The sequence below is a fragment of the Rhopalosiphum padi genome, chromosome 2 (assembly GCF_020882245.1).
Source record: "Rhopalosiphum padi isolate XX-2018 chromosome 2, ASM2088224v1, whole genome shotgun sequence".
Taxonomy (NCBI): domain Eukaryota; kingdom Metazoa; phylum Arthropoda; class Insecta; order Hemiptera; family Aphididae; genus Rhopalosiphum; species Rhopalosiphum padi.
The window spans coordinates 783,835-803,914 of NC_083598.1; the positions used below are offsets into that span (position 1 = coordinate 783,835).

At 26.6% G+C, this 20,080-nt stretch overlaps 2 protein-coding genes across 7 annotated transcripts in view; both read left to right on the forward strand.

Annotated features, from left to right (window-relative positions):
* LOC132919494 (serine/threonine-protein phosphatase 2A regulatory subunit B'' subunit alpha) overlaps nt 1–6,147 on the forward strand; it is a 37,755-nt gene extending 31,608 nt beyond the window's left edge. For 3 of the 6 annotated variants that reach the window (XM_060981151.1, XM_060981152.1, XM_060981153.1), the window contains exons 3-13: nt 981–1,078; nt 1,160–1,289; nt 1,359–1,462; nt 1,550–1,730; nt 3,589–3,832; nt 3,920–4,091; nt 4,155–4,281; nt 4,356–4,520; nt 4,594–4,623; nt 4,734–4,816; nt 5,234–6,147. In XM_060981151.1, the coding sequence (XP_060837134.1) occupies nt 981–1,078; nt 1,160–1,289; nt 1,359–1,462; nt 1,550–1,730; nt 3,589–3,832; nt 3,920–4,091; nt 4,155–4,281; nt 4,356–4,520; nt 4,594–4,623; nt 4,734–4,816; nt 5,234–5,414 (1,515 nt within the window). In that variant the 3' untranslated portion in view covers nt 5,415–6,147. Of the gene's footprint in view, nt 1–980; nt 1,079–1,159; nt 1,290–1,358; nt 1,463–1,549; nt 1,731–3,588; nt 3,833–3,919; nt 4,092–4,154; nt 4,282–4,355; nt 4,521–4,593; nt 4,624–4,733; nt 4,817–4,946; nt 4,992–5,233 lie in introns of all 6 variants that reach the window. The other 3 variants (XM_060981155.1, XM_060981156.1, XM_060981154.1) reach the window with 3 other exon arrangements.
* A 6,597-nt stretch (nt 6,148–12,744) lies between these two features.
* On the forward strand, nt 12,745–15,611 carry LOC132920747 (BCL-6 corepressor-like protein 1). Its single transcript, XM_060983393.1, has 2 exons — nt 12,745–12,906; nt 13,625–15,611. Exons 1-2 carry the CDS (start codon nt 12,889–12,891, stop codon nt 15,416–15,418), a joined length of 1,812 nt encoding a protein of 603 aa, XP_060839376.1. The 5' UTR covers nt 12,745–12,888; the 3' UTR covers nt 15,419–15,611.
* Nucleotides 15,612–20,080: the final 4,469 nt, after the last annotated feature.

Consider the following 20,080-nt stretch of genomic DNA (forward strand, 5'->3'; position numbering starts at 1 on the left):
ATACGGCTCTACGCGTGTGTCCGTACCTATGTTATTGAGTAATCAGTGGATTATGTAAAACGAAAACGCGCTGCGTCTTTAGGTCACGTACAAGACTGTTTTTAAAATAATTGATAATGGGACCCCCGCCACTCTCTTTATTGGTACCTATACGCATGTATTGCAGACGCACGACGCCCGGTTTAAGATACATATAAATAAATCTGTACAATGTGTGTATTATTATGTACATATTAATTATTATTATGAATTCAACACGTGCAGGACGAACTCTTCGTGTTATAATAATATTATAATCAACATATTATGGACACGATAGCGTCGTGAGCTCTTATCTCGGCTTGGTATATAATATTATTATGTAAACGACTTTTAATTCAGATTTATAATACAGTAAAATCCCGTTACAACGAACTCCAGGGGACCGATTTTTTTTTTTGTTATAACGAAAATTTGAATAAGCTCTTTAAAAGCCCTGCTTTCCGGCAGGGGACTTCTATGACTTTTGTGATAACGGGATTTTTCGTTGTATTGGTATTCGTTGTAACGGGAATTTACTGTATATAATATATATAACTACGCCGATGCTTTATGGTTCTATTCATGTATTGTAAAAAATTATATATATATTGAACTCTGTAAAAATAAATATCATTACTTACACATTTTTTTTTTTAATGAATGTGTTTTCAAAATTTTTTAATATTCAGTGGTGATCTGGCTCGGATAGTGATGTGAAAATCGCTTCCTGTGCAGTTACAAATAGAGGCCACTTACATGTATTCGTACCAATAGTTTGATATTTTGTAATACTCTCAATACTTGTTAATTGGACCTATTGTGTCAGTTTCCCTAGACTGATTGATAGTCTTAGTTGACTACTGTCTGGGACAAATAAGTTGCTGGGAAGAGAAAGACGTGTTTTCTCCAAACAGTTTTACCAAAAAGGATTGTGTTAATAATCGATCGTATTGTTTCAGAACTACTCAAAGGAAACCAATCAGAAACCTGGAGCGCCTCCGCCGCACACTACGTTACAAAGACATACAAAGGCCAATCGTAACGTATTCATTCCTAGGTATGGACATTTGTTTGTGTGTCGTAACAATCAACGTTGTTATAATATATAAGGTGTCCTGAATTCGAATTTTTGTTTTAGATTCTACTATCCATTTGGCAAACCCGAAAGTCAACAGCAATGGGATACGATCGTCAAAACAATCACAGATTTCTTTATGTCGTTGCCGAATTCGCAAGCTTCAAAACACCATTTTGGCCAAATTGCTAAAGTAACCCATATCTAATCATAATAATTTATGTACGATATTTTAATATTATCATTTTCGTGCGTATTACAGTTGTGTAACTGCCCGCTTTATTGGAAGCAACCTCTGTTCTTTGCCTGTGGCGGGGACTTGTCAAGTACCATAGATGTAAATACCTTTCTTAATTATTGGAAAGAGTAAGTTCACTGTTGTCATTTTTATTATTCAACACTCCTAGTAACAATAATAATACTCAATCGATTCTTTAAAAAATATATATATAGCGTGTGGTCTTCTTGTCACGACTTACCATCGATATTCATACGCATATTGGCAAGAAACTCAAAAAAACAAACATTATCACCCGAGAACTTCATCTTATTAGTCCAAGATGTGGTCGAATCGCATCCCGGTTTAACATTCCTGAAAACTGCGCCAGAGTTTCATTCTAGATATGTGCACACGGTAATTAAATTAAATTTAAACATCATAAAACCGATATTTTTTTATATCTAAACAAATCAGTCTTTTTATTTGTAATTCAATTTTATTTAAAAGATATAAATAAACAATTATTTAAAAAATACCTGGAAAGTAGTAGGTATTTAAGATGTGCAACCCATGCATGTGTTATCTCCGTCTTACGTACGGTATATATTATCGTACATTTGCGTTCGTTGGAATCGATACGAATAGCTCTTAGCAGGAAAATTTTTTTTGTAGAATCTATGACGTCATAGACCATGAAACGATGACGAAGCGAAATATAACAGTGATAACGAGAAAATCAATGTTTTATTTTTCAACGGTTACGAATAACAACTAAAATTAAATAATAACTAATTTTTTTTAAATTTGGGAAATAATGAACCCGCAAATCCCCCTGTTGTGTCACTGTTTGCAATTGTTTTTTTTACTTATTCAAGACTCAAGTAATGAATGAAATCGTATACCAAATACCAATCATGTGTATAATAATAATTGGTACACACATTAATAAATTCACAAAAATACATAGGTACCTATACAACTTTATCTTTAGTTTTTTTTTTTGTTTAGTTCTGAAATGCTTGTTAGAATCTGAAATGAAAAAAAACTGCTTCTCAAACTACAGGAAAACATAATGAAATAAACTTAAGTTATAGTAAAATCTAAAAGTACCAAAATTAATTTCAAATTTAAATTTCATTCAACTGTTGAAAAACAACTCATTGATATTTTTGTTATATCTGTTATCATGTTCATTTTATCATTGTGGCATGGGTGAATCGCGGACGAAAAGTCCGCTTTAAAAAAAGTTGGACAAAAAGTCCGGATTCAATGTCTATAGTCGGACAAAAAGTCTGAAAATACAAAATATTTTATATTCCTAATTAATATTTATTTTAAAAATTTAAAAATTCTGTACACATATTATTAAATTTTCATATAACTAATAAAAATATAACGGAAATCGGGAAATCCATTATAGTAGTATAGTTAAGTACCTATTATAATAATGACAAATTTATATTTTTTTATTATAATTATGATATACTTTTTTTTTTTAGTTTTAGTTTAGACTTGTTTATAAACAAATAAAATTCATTGTTTGTTAAAATGTATTTAGTTACAAATAAATTTTGATATTGTTGTTCTAATATGTTGTAATAAATTATATAATTATAAATAAAAATAAAAATAAGAAAATAGAAAAAAATATAATAATGTATTGTGTATAATATATAATGTCTACAAACAATATTTATTTATTTAATATTAATTATATAAAACATTTTGTATTTTCGGACTTTTTGTCCGACACTAAAAATGTGCTCAGACTTTTTGAATTTAATGTTCTTACCTATTAAAGGTTAGGTTCATTTAATAATGGGTAAATTCACTCATATATTAAAATTAACAACAGACTATTGATTTTGATGATAAAAATTTGGTATGCTATTGCCATACTATTGTAACATATGTAAGGATAGGATCCTCTTTAGAACAAATATAATACAATTTGTTTTATTTGATTTTTCAATAAAATATTTTTAATACAATAAAAGATAGTAAAAGATAAATGATAGTAGATCATGCTAGAACAACTGGTTACAAGTGTTACAACATGGTGGTTTACCACAATATTCAAATATAAATATAATTATAATATTAATATTTTTAAATATACTAAAGTTTTAATCAGAAATCTTATTTTTGTATTAGTACCTACTTAACTACAAATATTATAAACATCTATTAGAAAACTATTGAAGTATAAAATATGTATTACACGTTTACACATCAAATAAAACTAAACATTTTTGTAAAATTTAAATCCCAGGTAATATCAAGGATATTCTACAGTGTTAACACATCATGGAGTGGTGATCTTAGCTTAGCAGAAATCAGACGATCAGATCTAATTCGAGTCATTGACTTATTAGAAAAAGAAGAAGACATCAATCAAGTCACAGCTTACTTCAGTTATGAACATTTCTATGTCATATATTGTAAGTTCTGGGAACTGGATCGTGACCATGATTTATTTATCAGCAAAACCGATTTAGCCAGGCACAGTGATCACGGTTAGTTTTATATGTATAGACATTTAGTGGGTAGTATTATAAATTATTTTACCTGTTTATTTAATATGATGCATATATTTTTTATAGCTTTGTCCACAAGAATAATTGACAGAATATTTTCGGGGACTGTTACTAAGAAAAAGCAAAAGAATTCTAATAACAATTATATGGAAGAAAAAATGAGTTACACAGAATTTGTTTGGTTCCTAATGGCTGAAGAAGATAAACGACATCCTAGAGCTGTCGAATATTGGTTCAGGTAAGATTTCCCATAATATATATTTGATACCATATTATTGAGAAATGTATACAACTATTCTAGATGCATGGATATTGACGGTGATGGTTATTTGTCAATGTATGAGCTTGAATATTTCTATGATGAGCAATTGCAAAGAATGGAAAGTATAGGAATTGAATGTCTGCCATTTGAGGATTGTTTGTGTCAGGTATAAAATTGAAATACATATTATAAACATTTCTTTTAAAATTATTTATGCCATTTTCGTTATTAAAAATGTAGATGCTTGACATGGTTAAACCAAAGTGTAGCGGCAAAATATCATTGGCTGATCTCAAATCATGCAAAATGACTCCGATATTTTTTGATACATTCTTTAATCTTGAAAAATATCTGGATCATGAACAACGCGATCCATTTGCATCACAGAGGGATAACGAAAATGAAGTAAGTAAAATATTATTTAATATATTTTTAACTTTTGTTTGCTATGTAATTATATGATAATATCAATTTCAAGCATAACGAAAATGGAAATAAATATTATAAGGTCAGTTGTCTTAATCAATAATCGTTACAGTTTGTTTAAATTGTTGGAGTATATCATTTATTTTGTATGTTTAATGCACAATAAGTTTATACATTTTTCTGTTGTTTCAGGCATCAGACTGGGATAAATATGCTGCTGAAGAATATGAAATGCTAGTAGCTGAAGAAGGTGGAAATGATGCACCAGAGGAAATGTAAGTATTTCATGTTTATTAAATTAATGTGACTAATGGATTCTTTGGAAGTCTTGTCATTTTTTCAACTTTCCATCACCACCTAAATTTTATAAATGTAAAAAAAAAATTGGTGGTAATATTATTACAGAATAACAGATGAAGACATTTGAAAGAAGAAATATTAATGATAGTGGTAAGTGTCTGTGGTCTGTTGTGCCGTCCTCCACCGTTGATTAGCACAATCCTATAATTTTGTAACACACCCTTAAACTAGATCATTCCTTACAATTGTTTTATTTTTTTTTATAACCACTGTAGCTTTAATTACCTCACTGTAATAACACCGTTCTAAACTATTGTTTTATTCTTCTGTATTATAGTTATTTTAATATTTATAATTTGATACAAAAAAATTAATTCTTGTTTTTTTTTTAGAAATGGAACTGATATTGAAGATATCCTGTCACCTAATTTGGATGATGTATTGAAATCATGTACGTTTAATAAAATATCCAATCAGCCAAGAGTTCTGGTCACTGATTTCTCTTCACCATCTACTATGTATGATGATAATGATTCATCTGATTATGCTGGCGATAGCGATGATGATATTTAATTTATATACACAATAATAATACATAATAATAAGTTATAAATGATAATAATAATAATAATTGTAGTAATAATTATAGTAACACAACCATGTTATTTCTTTGTGACAATGGGAATTGCTGACATTATTATACCAAAGAATATAGTTGCTCATATTGTCCTCTTGTTCCCATGTTTTTATTCTGTTGTTTACTTAAACTTTTAAATTCATTATTTTTGACAAAATGTTACATAACATTAATTTATGTGCTTGTTTTTGTTCATGGGCTATTGCCTGACTATGGTCATTATTATTTTGTTTTATTTATGAAAGATTAATCGTTGTTGTTTTCAAAAATGTATAAAGCATTATAAAGGGTGTTTAAAATTACGCCATATACCAGATTTTATATTTGTCATTATTATAATTTTTTTGTATGAAATTTATAAATTGTAAATAATTAATTCAATTTTTAACTAGTTAAATTAATGTTAAAAGTAAGTAGTATATTTATAATAATGTAAAGTATGATTTAAAAAAAAAAACCAAAATATTTGTTAAAAATGTTATACGAATCGTATTGAAATAGTGTTAAGAATTGTGTCCGTTCTGTTAAAAACAAACAAATTATTAACATAGTCTAGTCGTAAATAGAACGTTATTATAGTATGTGTACTAATAATAATGACATTATTTATTAATTACATATTTTTAAAAACAAAATCATATGAAATAATAAAATCTAATTTTCTCTTTATTATGTGTTATTTTATGATAATTAAAAAACATATCTATCATCATTCTTGTATTTCTATATTTTAATCAAGCATTTAATTAAGTATATTATATATTAAATTTGTTGTTCTTTAACGCAACTCATCTCAAAGTGATGTGTTACTATTATATGACTATTATCATCATAAAGTCATATTTTCTTTGTATTTTTTTTATCTTCTAATTAATTATAAATGATTTTTTCCAATAGTTAAAAAAAATCTGATCATATGATTGATAAATTATGCTTTATGACCTTTAAATAGACATATTACCTATCATTATTATACATTTATTTTTAAGTATCTACATAGTATAGCATAATTATTCAACAATACTCTGACTTATAAAAATAATAATAATGTACAATACCTACAACTTTATATATTTAAAATTATCTTTTGACATTTTAAGTAATTTTTTTGTAGAAATTTACCTAGTAGTTGCACAACCAAACTATTAATAACACATACACATTTTATTAAATTTTTTAAAGTAGTCTTTCAATAATATGCATCTTAAATCTTAATGTTACTGTATGACAAGTCAGAGTAACACAACAGAATGTGTAGAGTAAAATAAGATTCAACATGAAATATATATATAAACAAAATAAAATAATATAAAATAAAAATAATTAAACATAGCAAAAATCAAGTAAACAATGTGAATAATATTAAAGACTAGTATGTTCTATATCAGTGGATGGCAACCGGCTGCCCGTAAGGCTATTGTAAACGGCCTGATTTAAATTCTAGAATGACAAAATTATTTTTAAATATTTTATTATTTTAAAGTCTAGACAATATTTATTTTCATACTAAATAATTTTAGAGTATAAAATTATTATTTTTGTTTGGACCGCAAACTCTTTTTAATTTGTGAATGTGGCCTAAGAGTCCAAAAAAGTTGCTGACCACTGTTATATATTATGATAACTATTATAGCTCGTGAATATATGTAACCTTCAATAATTAATATTAATAATAAAACATATTTTGGCTATCATATAGTATGTGATTCTACCGCAAATAAATGTATTAAAAATTATATCATGACCAACCCATACACATTTCTAATTAATATTGATTATATTTATATATCATTGTGAATATACATAATCGTATTATAATAATAAAAGTTATGTGCATGTTATAAAGTAATACAGTTGCTAATTAATTGGATATATTTTTGTTGAAAACATTGAGTTTTAAAAATACATTATGCTGTATAATGTATATAAATAAATAAGTATAATAATAAACATGCAATTTATATGTCCCCACAAATATGTAATTATATAATTTTTTCCAAATTTTAACTTAAAATATCTATAAAAAAATATAATTGTATATATAAAGCTATATTCATTTTCAAATTGCACAAAAAAACAAAATCAATTTTGTTAAAAACTGGATGTTTAAAAATTCTAATTTTTTCTTATTTTTAGATTTTGAGCGAAGAAATGAATGTATTAATTTTACTATAATGTGAGTTTTTTTTTTTAATAAAAAAAATATCAAAAATCGATTGTCACATTAATATTTTTATAAACATTTAAACTGTTTTAAGTTAGAATTTTGAAAAAATTCTAAAAATTGATTTACAATATTCACCTATATTATAATAATATTTCTACTCAAATTTTAATATTTATTGTTGTACTTTAAAAAAAAAATATTACAGTAGATACTTGTAGTTTTCAACAAAAATTTATATTATCATTCTCATCATATTATGATAAAGTTTTAAATATTTTTAAACTTTTTTGACCTATTTATATAGGCATGAAAAATGTTTTTAGTTTTTTCTTTTTATAAATGTTGGTAAAAAATTATTTGCCGAATCCAATTCTTGAAAATATAATACTAAATCTCTCAAAAGTTATTCTTATATTTGCAACAAAATATTAAAAATATACACAATTTTTTTCATTTATGCATTTGGAATTAGTTTTAACGACATTCGTCAAAATTGAAGAAAAAAGCAAATTTTTTTATAGTTGGAAATTTATAAAAATTTATTTTTATATCTAAGTTTTGAAAATTGAATTTAAAATTCTTCATAAGTAGTCCGTGCTTAAATCATATAATATAATACCTATGTACAAAGGCAGCTATTTTTTAGAGAAATGTTAAGTTTAAATTTGGACAAAATTATATATTTAAACTATAAAAAACTATATTGAGTATTTTGTTATGATTTAAAAATATTTCAGAAAAGTTGAAACTTTAACATATTGTATAATACTATAATGTATTAAATTATTATGAATTTTATTTAACGCAATGATATACTTAATAAAATTTATTTTTTACTATTTTTACTGTTTTACGGTATTTACAAAAATATATGTTATTTATTTTGAGTTATTCATATAAGTTGATAAAATATGGTGTAAATAATAAATATATATCATTGGAATAATTAAAATACTTATAATAAATGCAACATTTTAAGAAAAAAATATAACAACCTATAAATACCTATCGTAATACTAAAAGTAAAACACATAACTTTATAGCTATATAAAATATATACATCACGAATTATATTTAGTGATAAACCGTCTTTGCTCAGAATCATTTTTCTTGTACAAAGGTATAACATTGTCCATTGAATTCAAATTTAACAAGCTTAAACAGACAACAGTTATCCAATACCTACCCACTCGACACTTTTTACTGCAAATCAAAGCAGTACCCACTTGTTTACTTGTTTTTGAATATAGCTAGGTAGGTATCATGAAAACTAGTATAAAGTTTTTTAATTGCTTTATTTTGTATAACAATTAATAATAACTTTAAAACATTTTTGGTGAAAAAGGGTCCACCTGCTCCCCCTGCTTAGATGTAAATGTTGTATCTCCCTCGGATGGTCAAGGACGAAAATTCACACAATTTCATTACGAACGAAGTATGAATAATTGAGAAAATTTCATAAGGACGTGGCTTGTATACTTTATTTCCAAAAACCTAATACTTGGTTTTTGCTGTAAACTATTTGACAATTCAAACTCTAAGTTGACTCAAAAAGGCTATAATGACTATTGACTGGGGGCATAGTACAGAAATGTTAAAAGGACACGAACAAATTTAAACAATTTATTGAAAAGGGCAACATTTTTTCAAATTGCGGAAAAATACTCAGCGCCGGCCCTGTATATAAGTGTATAATATTACAACTCATTTAATGACAGATGGTTACTTATAATAATAAGTAACCAACGTACAGTAGAGTAAACACGTAGGTATTTTTTGATTTTCCGGCGAAACAGTGACATAGGTATTGAGCTGCAAATGTTTACAACAGTACGAAGAAATGTAATTCTATTTGATGGAACAATGATATTAGTGTAAAACCCATTATTATCCGCCAGACAGCCGTTTTCTTGTTGGAATAACCAGTGTGCAACCATCACGTTTAAATTAAAAATTAAACTACATTTTCTGAAAAATGTCTTCGTCATTGTTTCACCGGAGAAGTGAATTGTGATTACACAAAATTGGTTCTGCTGAACAAAAATGTTCTATTTTATACCAAATGGTATTTACTTATTTTATTTCAATAAAATACTGTACGTTGTGACTTGTGACTTTGTGAGAAAGTTTCTCCGGAATCCAAGGTTGAACTACATTGTACAAACGGTCTGAGAAATTATTTTTTCCTAAAAAAACAAAACCCGTAGTAGCGCTGTCTATCAGTATAGTTTCGAGTTGCACGCCCATTCATAACCTCTCGACCACCGTTAACTTTCGTTGCTAGCGAGCGCTGCTATATGGGTTTTTGTTATCGGATCAAACCCCAGAATAATAATCTTATATAATTATAATTTACGATATAACTACTAATATAGGATGTGACCGTTTTAGGGAATTTTACTATGAAAACTGAATAATTGATATAATTGTTATTGCTTTACAGCTACATCGTGACATTCACGGTATGTTGGGTTAGTGTCTTAATGATTTGATTAAATTGGCAAAATTATTTACGATCTTACAAATAAAAACGAATTTATTGCAATAGCTACTTTGGATAATTTACTTCAAATTATATACATTTATGCATTTCAAATGTTTAAAAATATCAAAAAATGTAATCTAAGTACATAGAACTTACTTATAGATAGATACAGGTTCTGAACTTGTTCATTATTAAATAATGAATATTATTTAATTATAAATTATGTTTATAATAATATTATAATATTTGTTAGGAACCATTTAAGTCGGTAAAGCAAAAGCGTTAAATATTATGGTAACTAATAATTAACTTCGTGCTTAATGGTTAATTTAATAATAAACTTTCTCTATGTTGTTAACTATGAGTAATTTAAATGTGTACTTCTTGATTTCCTTAAAAAATTTTCATATTTTTATAGATTGGTGTACAGTATTATCTAACTACTATCTAGATATATAATACATATTACCTATAAATACCTATTATCTATCTCTGTAAAAATAAACTGATATGAAAAACAAGAAAATTAAGTTGAAAAAGAAAACAGATAATTATGCAATTATATAAATCTTTTATAATAAATTATGGTAGGCAACTATACTTAGCCTAATGGTAAATACTAAATATATGTCATAGTCCCATACAGTTATTTCGATTTTTTTCTTTTTATACTGAAAGTTCAATGAGTTGTTAAATTATAATATCAACTATATGCATTATAAACTAAGTTTATCAATTTTGATTAAAAGTATACATGAATGAAAGAAATAATTCTTGTAAAATTCAGTAATAGGTATATAAATATGCCGTTATATATTATATAATTATATATTTATACCTTATTATTATTTTACTTTTTATAATTTTTATTTGAAATATACAATCTGTGATTATAATAATTACAATGAATATATGAAATGAAAAAATGTGCATACAAGGTATGGAAGCTTGAAAAGACTAAAACAGTAGCTAACCAGTGATTTTACTCAGATGCGATAAAACATAAATGTTATGAAATCATATTATTATTATATTATACAAAAAGTAAAATTATAAGCGTCTGCATATTTTTAACAACTTTATTTATTGAGTATTGGTATATTTGCGAAAAATAATCATTATAATCGATGTTTTAGGATAATTAAATTGCATTCGTCGTTCTTGTAATGTAAAGCATTTAGGCTCATAGCCAATAATAGACTGAGTTAAATATCTTAGGTTTTTTTTTTTTACTTGAAAAAGTATAATCAGACAAATATTGTTGTAAAATCAATACATTCATCGCTCTATACACAGAATCTAAAATGTAATAGTTAAAATGGTACATCTGAATTTTTTATATTAAAATTAAAATATAACATATTATTATTAAATAATATGCTTTAAATGTTTCTATAAGATTTTAAATTATTTTTGAAAATTGTACCTAAAATAATTCAATTTTTTTCTAGGTAGGACAATTTTAATTTAATTTTTGTACCTATACTATTTTAGGATTACGATAGTTATAGAAAATGTATTATACTTTATATACCTAATATAATACATTATAATATTATACTTAAAATTATAATACAAAAGTTCTTGTGAATTTTAACAATGAAATAATACAATGTATATTATATTATAGTACAGTTAATAAACTAAGTTTTAAGGGTAAACATTTTAAACCGTTTGTACTTAAAGTTTTAAAATAATGTTTTTTTTTAATTTATAACAACCAATTGTAAAAATTATAATTATTTTCAGAATGGTTAAAAATTAATTTATAATTTATTGAATTTACATAAATTAGGCAGTATTATAGGATAGTTGTGCGCTTAAAATTATTATATTATTTGCTATAAATATTGTAGTATGGAACTTTTTATAATACTACAAGTATAATTATTGTACAATTAAAAAGAGATAGCTAGGCACCTATATCTTATATGTATTAATATGAACCGACCTGGTTTCCTGATAGAAGGTACCTGTAATATATTTTTAGAAAATCGTAACATTTATATTGTGTTGTCTATGCATTATATTATAATATAATAATTAGCAATTTACTACAATAATATAGTACGCCTTGTTATGATACACTAAAATATTTTATATTATTTAAATTTGTTGTTTCTATATAATCTTATAATAAATTATATCGTGTTGTAAATTCAATTTCAATATGATTACCGTGCGTAGGTAACTCATATTCAGTGACACTGCGGTGACTATGGCGAAGGAGTAGATACCTAAAATAAGTGCAAAACAGTCGCGAACCGATGGAACGGGGTATACCTACATTTTGGCAGCTGAAGGTCGTAGAGGCCATATCATAATAATATAATATTATGGTTGTGAAACCTTTAGATGAACATACTGACGACCGGTTTACGACACAAGAAGACCACAAAAAATAACACATACACAGACAAAAAAAAAATTATGTTTAATACGATTTGAAATAAAATACATTTATATTATGTTGCATACAATTTAAAAATACAAAAAAAAATCGTAATAAAAAAAAAAACTTGGAACGGAGATTGAAAATTTATCGGTAGGAGGGGTTTGTCGTATTCTGATATTTCTTAAAGATTCTCCCATCCCGGATTACTGGTTTTTGACAATAATTATTGCTGGAGACCGTCCAATACAATGTAGCGTCGACGTGTGTAGGTATATATAGTAAAGGCCGGCATTCAGTAAAGTATCCAGTCAATTGGTAGCTGCTGGGCTGAACAGTACCAACAAGGCAGACGCGACAAGCATTATGGCTTCCACTGCTATGGTAAGTACGAACATTATTTCTGATGTATACTTATTATGATACTACTGTTGAATGGCTAGTGTTACTAAATATTACAAATAGAAAATAACATAAAATTGTAAGTTAACAAAGTGTTAACATTGAAAATTTAATAGTTAGCAATATCATATTAAAATTAAGCACTTGTAAGTAGATTTATAATATTTAAAACTATTGTTTTATTTAGGTATAAATAATATTATGTTCAAAATAACGATTTCATTGATATTAATGTTTTGATTTTAAAAATATATACAAATTATAAACTTGTACAATTTTAGATTAATTATTTTGAGATACAACGTTAGTCAAGTTATTAGAAATTTTACTTGCATAGAAACTAATGTAGATATTTACACTTATAAGAAACGATTAACAGAAAAATGTTTAATACTATAATGAAATGATTTAAATTATTTTAGTTATTATAGGTACCTAGTTATACATGCAATATGTTAAAAAGTAAAAACAAAGTTTATATTTATTATAATACACTTATTGTCTATACTTACACATTATATTGGAAAATTCAAAAATAAATACTATTAAATGAGTTGCAAAATATGTATTAAATCAATAGAATAACATTATCTATACACAAAATTATACTTAACTTCGATTAAAAATTTTTCAGATATTGACATAATTTTTATTATTATATAATACAAACATTATCAATATTTTTTTAATAATTTTTCAGATCCAAGTAGCTTTTCTAGGACTCCTAGTTGTGTCCGCCGCATTTGCGGATGTCAAGCCCGCAGATAAGAACGAGAAAAAGAGGGACACTTTATTCAACCCATCATTCTCATTTGGAGCCAAAACTTTTGGCTCATCAGCCCCATTTGCGTTTGGTAGCACGTTTTCATCGACTGCTGCACCATTCAAATCCGTTTCTTACAGCTCCACACCAGCTCCGTTTGCATTCGGTAACTCTTTCGCGTCGAACGCTTACTCCAACGCCGCCGCCGCTCAATCTTTCGATGCAGCATCATTCATTGGATCTTCCACACCGGCTCCATTTTACGATGGATCTTTCGTTTCTTCCACCCCAGCTGCTCTAATCGGTTCATCTACACCAGCACCTTTCTTATCTGGTGCCGCAGTGTCCAGTGCCGCACTATCGGACGCAAGCTTTGCGTATTCTTCCACCCCCGCTTCAGTCTTATTGGCCGGAGCTTCACCTGTTGTGTCATCTACCCCAGAACCCGTTGTTCTGAACAGATCACCGGCTTTCGCTACATCATACGGTTCTTACTATTCTGGAGCTTACGCCCCATCATACGCTCAAGGAGCAATCGTCAAGTCTGACTCAATTAGTCACGATGCTATTGAAGTACCAGCTGTTGCTAACGCCCCTGCACCTCATCACGAAGTTACCATCACTAAAGAAGTACCAGTTCCATACTACGTCCAAGTTGAAAAGAGAGTTCCATACCCCGTCTTGGTTCGTGTACCACACCCATACCAAGTCACTGTAGAAAAACACGTGCCATACGCTGTACGAGTCAACGTAGATCGTCCAATCCACGTTCCACAACCGTACCCAGTAGAAATTGAGAAGAGAGTGCCATACCCAGTTGAAAAGCCAGTACCTTATGAAGTGAAAGTCCCAGTCGACAGGCCATACCCAGTTCATGTTCCAGTTGAGAAACCCGTCCCATACGCAGTTGAAAAGCCCGTCCCATACCCAGTACGAGTCAATGTTGACAGACCTTACCCAGTGGAAAAACCAGTGCCATACCCAGTAGCCGTCGAAAAGCCAGTGCCATACGCCGTAGAAAAAGCTGTGCCATACCCAGTAGAAAAATTAGTCCCATATGCCGTTGAAAAGAGGGTTCCCTATCCAGTAAGGTACGACGTTCCAGTTAAGGTTCCCGTTCCAGTAGAAGTTAAGGTTCCAGTATCCGTGGACAGACCAGTCCCGTACCCAGTAGAAAAGAGAGTGCCATACCCAGTCCAAGTCCCAGTTGAAGTCAAGGTCCCAGTCCCGGTTGCAGCTCCAGCTCAACGTTTCGCCACTGTACACTACTATCAACAATCACCAGTCGCTTTAGGATATGAATCCAGCCAAGCTCTTATTGGTCAATCTGGTTACAAAGCGTTCTCATCTGGTTTAGCTCAAGGTGCAGGAAGTGCATTTTACAGCTCTACTCCAGCGACCAGTAGTGCATTCTACAGCTCTACTGCTAGCCCAATAAGCACATACAGCTCTACTGTCAGCCCAGCTGGATTCTTCGGCTCAAACGTAGTCCAAGAAGGTTTCGTTGGTTCATCCGTAGCGCCCTTCAATTTCGGCCAACAATCTTTCATTGGATCTTCGACACCAGCACCTTTCAACACTTTCTCCGCTGACTCAATCTCATCTGATGTATCATCTCTAATCAAGTCCGCTAGCATTGGATCTGCCAGTGTAGATTCCGTGGCCATTGGAGGTGCCGCTTTGAAGTCACAGGAATTGAAAGCTAACAACTTCGATATTGTCAAGAAATAAATGGTTAAAAACTTAAGTTTACTGATATGGAATCTTTATTATTTTTAATTTTTACTGAATAGTTGTAAAATATTCTGTATTTTTTTTTTTGAAGGAAGCCTTCATTTATTTTGCAGTTTAACAATTAATACTTAATTATTAATCTGTAATATTATAAAAATTATAAATAAAAAAAGTATGTGCAATTAATTAATTTAAAGTACTTGTATTTATTTCATATTATTCAACACCAAAAACCACGGTAATAGGTATTACAGTATAACTGAATATATATATATGAATTAGTAAATTATATTTAAAGAAAGAATAGTTTACTGAAAAGTGAAAGAATCATTTTCATTGCTCTTTAACAAACACTGATGAAGATATAAATTGTCATACACTACCCAGATATATTTTTATTTTATATAAGAATATTTAGATTTATTGCATTGAGTTGCAACTTATATAAAATATAATAAAACATAGAAAAATATGTAAATTATATGTAAATTATTTAGAATTTATAGAAGGTAATTAAACATAAAGAATTGCTTTTTGAAAAACTGTTTCCGTTTTCGTTCACGAATAATTATTGATTATGCTCTTCACCCTTTCACTTTTTATCTAAGTTTGAACTGAAATTTTTTTATAATTTCCTTCATTTTTAGTTATTTGTTAAATCTTTGGTTTATTTTAATAATATATTATTATTAATATAAATAATTTACGAATATTAAATTTATCTACGGTAATGAGGATTTATTGTAGAAACTCGAAAAGTCTACTGTTACTTATATTATCATTAATATAAGATTATCATTTAAAATATTCAATGTCGTTTTTATAATACTTAAGATTATTTTAAGTTATTGATAGACATTTCAATTTTCGATTTTTTAAATATTTTTTTAAAATTAATTTTTATAAAGATTGTTTTTCAAGTTAAACTAGTTAAAAAATAATTTGAAATATACAATATTAATTTTATTTTAATAGCGTTTGAACTCAAATTTCTATAAAAGTTGAGATATTTAAATGGAAAATATTAACTATAGAGACTTGAAACTTCTTTGCATTAAAAATTATATTCTTTATACTTGTATATAAATTATATCATATTTAGTTTACATTTAATTTATTTTTAATACGAATTGGTTCACAACATTTTACGAAAATCACAACTTATATAGTTATATGAGTTATGTAAATTTTATTTTGCATAGATTAGTTCAGTGTTCAGAAAATCATATTAAGAGAATAGTAAAATACTAAAAAAGAATATAAAAATGTAAAATATATTATATTATTTAAACTATCATTCGAAATACATGCTTCCCTGTTGACCCATCAGATTTCTTTCCTTACAACTATTTTTCGTGGTAAACGGAAAATTGGTAGGGTTATTGTGTTTTGAACAAAAGAAATGAAATAGGCGGAATATTGGTACTATAAAATATTTTATTTTCAGTGGTTCAAAAAATTAAATTAAAATAAATATATGTTCACAATTAATAGTAATAAGATAGTAAAAAAATATGTTGAAAATTAAATTAAATATATGTTCATAATAGTAATATGATAAATATTAAATTCATAATAATTCAAAATTAAATATTAATTCACAATAGTTTCCCTATGGTATTTAAAAAAATGTGCATTGTAATTTCTTTATTTAAGTAACTGGTAATAGTTTCATGAAGTTTATATTGAAGTAAAGCATATTTTTTATTTTTTTTTCGCGATGTTAAATTATTAGGTTGTTCATGCCTAAATGTACTTATCTAATGTGTAGATGCTTTAAGATTGTTTTTTCATAGTTTAAGAAACCCTGGTTTTTAACGACCGTACCAATATTCTACGATCAAAACAACCGTACCAATTTTCCGACAATCATTTTTCGTATACAAATATACAATAATGTATTATTGATTCTAATTTAATATAATATATTATATATTACAATTTATCATAGTTACTTAATGACAAGGTACACTCAAAACCTATACATCTTAGCATACTTTTCTTTTTTTTAAATTATCCCTTGGCATGTTGTGTTGTAAATTATATAATTGAAAGTCTTTTAATCCCAAATATTTTTAAACAGTTTATTATACACATATTTTCAAGTAGTTAAATAATTTATTTTTTATTTTTGTTTATGATTTAAAGAATCGTGGTTTCATATTTTTAGATTATGTAGCTAATGTGTTATTTACAATTTTACACGACAAAATGCATTCTTATAGAATTATTAGATATCTATAAGTATTGTATTTGATATGGATAACGGTAGAAATATATTACGAGTGGTGTGCTGAGCTGTTTCAATGAATTTCTGACTGTTTGTAGACTATTCTTGAAATATTATTCTTGTATTTCTTTGTATACTTGTTTCTTTGTAATGCTAGTTAATTATATTCGTTGTAATAATTTTAAAATTTTAAATACTTTAGTCTGTAATATTTTCACATGATTTTTTTTGTGGAAGTATATTAGTTTAGTCACATATTCATATTATTTAGGTACCAATTGGATCCCGTGTTCAAAAACAACTGAACTAGTTGGATTCCGGAAATAAAACATTTTTCTTCCCATTTTCCTTACCTAGTAAGTAATATTATTATATTTATATATAATTTTAAAAAAAATCATAAGCAAAATTTTGTAGTGAACTTTGCTATTTGTATACATCAATATCAATATATGAGTACACAGAGTACATTCGATACAATAATTGATATATTGATCTTTTAGTTTTCTTATATTTTAAGATGTATGATGTTTAATTCCAATTATACAGACCCCTCTTTTCTTATTTAAATTATCCTATTAAAATAATAGTGTATACTATATTAACTTTCCTAATGATTTAAACCTCTTCATTTAGATTATAATAGGTATTATAATTATAATTGTATTTAATTAGGTGTATTGTTTACAAATCTATATTCATTGATTATTTTGAGCTATTAAATTATAATTCATTATATATTAGGTATACATTCATTACAGCATTACAGTGACCTACTCTATGACAATTAACGAGGTGTACATGCAACTTATTCTATACAGTAGACTCAGTAGAGCAAATTCCTCCATTTTTTTTTTATTTTATAAATATTTGAGTTCTATTTAAATAAATTGACTAAAAATATAATCAATATCTAAGTATATCTTGTATCTTTTACAACATCAATTATGTGTTGTGTGTTTTTTAATTTTATTATTTCTGTTCTCATCATTAAATTTATTGTGTACATGTATTATGTTTTATTAAATATAGTTCCTAAAAAATTATTTTTAATTTTTATAATTTGAAGACTCGCGTGTTATAGTATCAATAGATACGCATTATAATATCTAATACTGTTTTATAATAAATATCGGTGGTTACTGGGAAAACTAGCAGTATTTTTATTTTTGTAGTTTAATTGTCGACTTATTAAGGGATAATTATATTATTAATGTATCACTTATGTTTATTGTATCACCAATATATAAATTGTATGATATATTGATATATATGAAAAATAAAATTATTGATAATTTATTCACAGTATAGAAAATGTACTTAATTATTTTTTTAAAAGAATATTTTAAGAGTTATCTTATTTTTACTAGAGTGTCTACCAGTGTTTTTAACATTTTTAATGTGAAAACCCCCTCACCCAAATAAATATTAATTTTTTTAGAAATTATTATAAGTATAAAGTATTATAAAATAAGTATATATTTAATATACAAGTATAGATAAGTATTTAGAGTAAATACTAGTAATACGATATTTATAAAACATAAAGCACAAATATAGCAGTATTTTAAATGTTACAAAACATTTATTTGTTTTTCCATAAATATCTGTATAATACATTTTTAAATAATAATAATCTTTCTTAAACTAAGATTCTAAGATTAGTTTAACTTGTGTTGATGTTGATGATCTGGTATGATTCCTTAACTTATTATAATTTATAGAACTAATTTTAGTTTTATAATTTAGACATGATATAAGAGTATAAGACTAGTATTTATACTGTATATTTATAATCGAGATTCTTTATTTTTGTATTGATTTAAATCATATTATATAAGTGACGCCAAATAAATATTTGGCAAAACTCAGATCGAGATACATTGAAACAAGAGTACTAGACTAGTAACTAAAGTACCATTTTTTTTTTTAAATTTTTTTTATTTATTTACAACTTATTATTTTAAATTTATTAATTTTGTACCCATATTTTAACTATTAATAATATAGCTATTTATTATTATTTATTATATTTTATGATTTTATTATAAAAAAACTTATTTTATTTATTGAAATGCTATTATTATATTCAAGGTTATGCTAGGATTTAAGTTAGAATTTTGTGGAATACCTCCTATTTACTATTTTTCATGTATCGGCATATTATATAATGAAATATATCACTATAAAATGATACAAGTTCAATAATTATATTTTGTGTAAATAAGTTCTCTAGTTATGAAGAAATTATAATACCCGTATGTGTTGTTTCGGTTTTACTAACGTGTATCATCCACTATCATGCAAATTTTGCGTTCAGCAGTACACATTTTATATTTTAAACTTTAATATTGGAGTTAATTTACCTATTATCAAACTTAAAGGTAAGAATATTATATAGGACATCTCAATCATCTTATATGATTTTA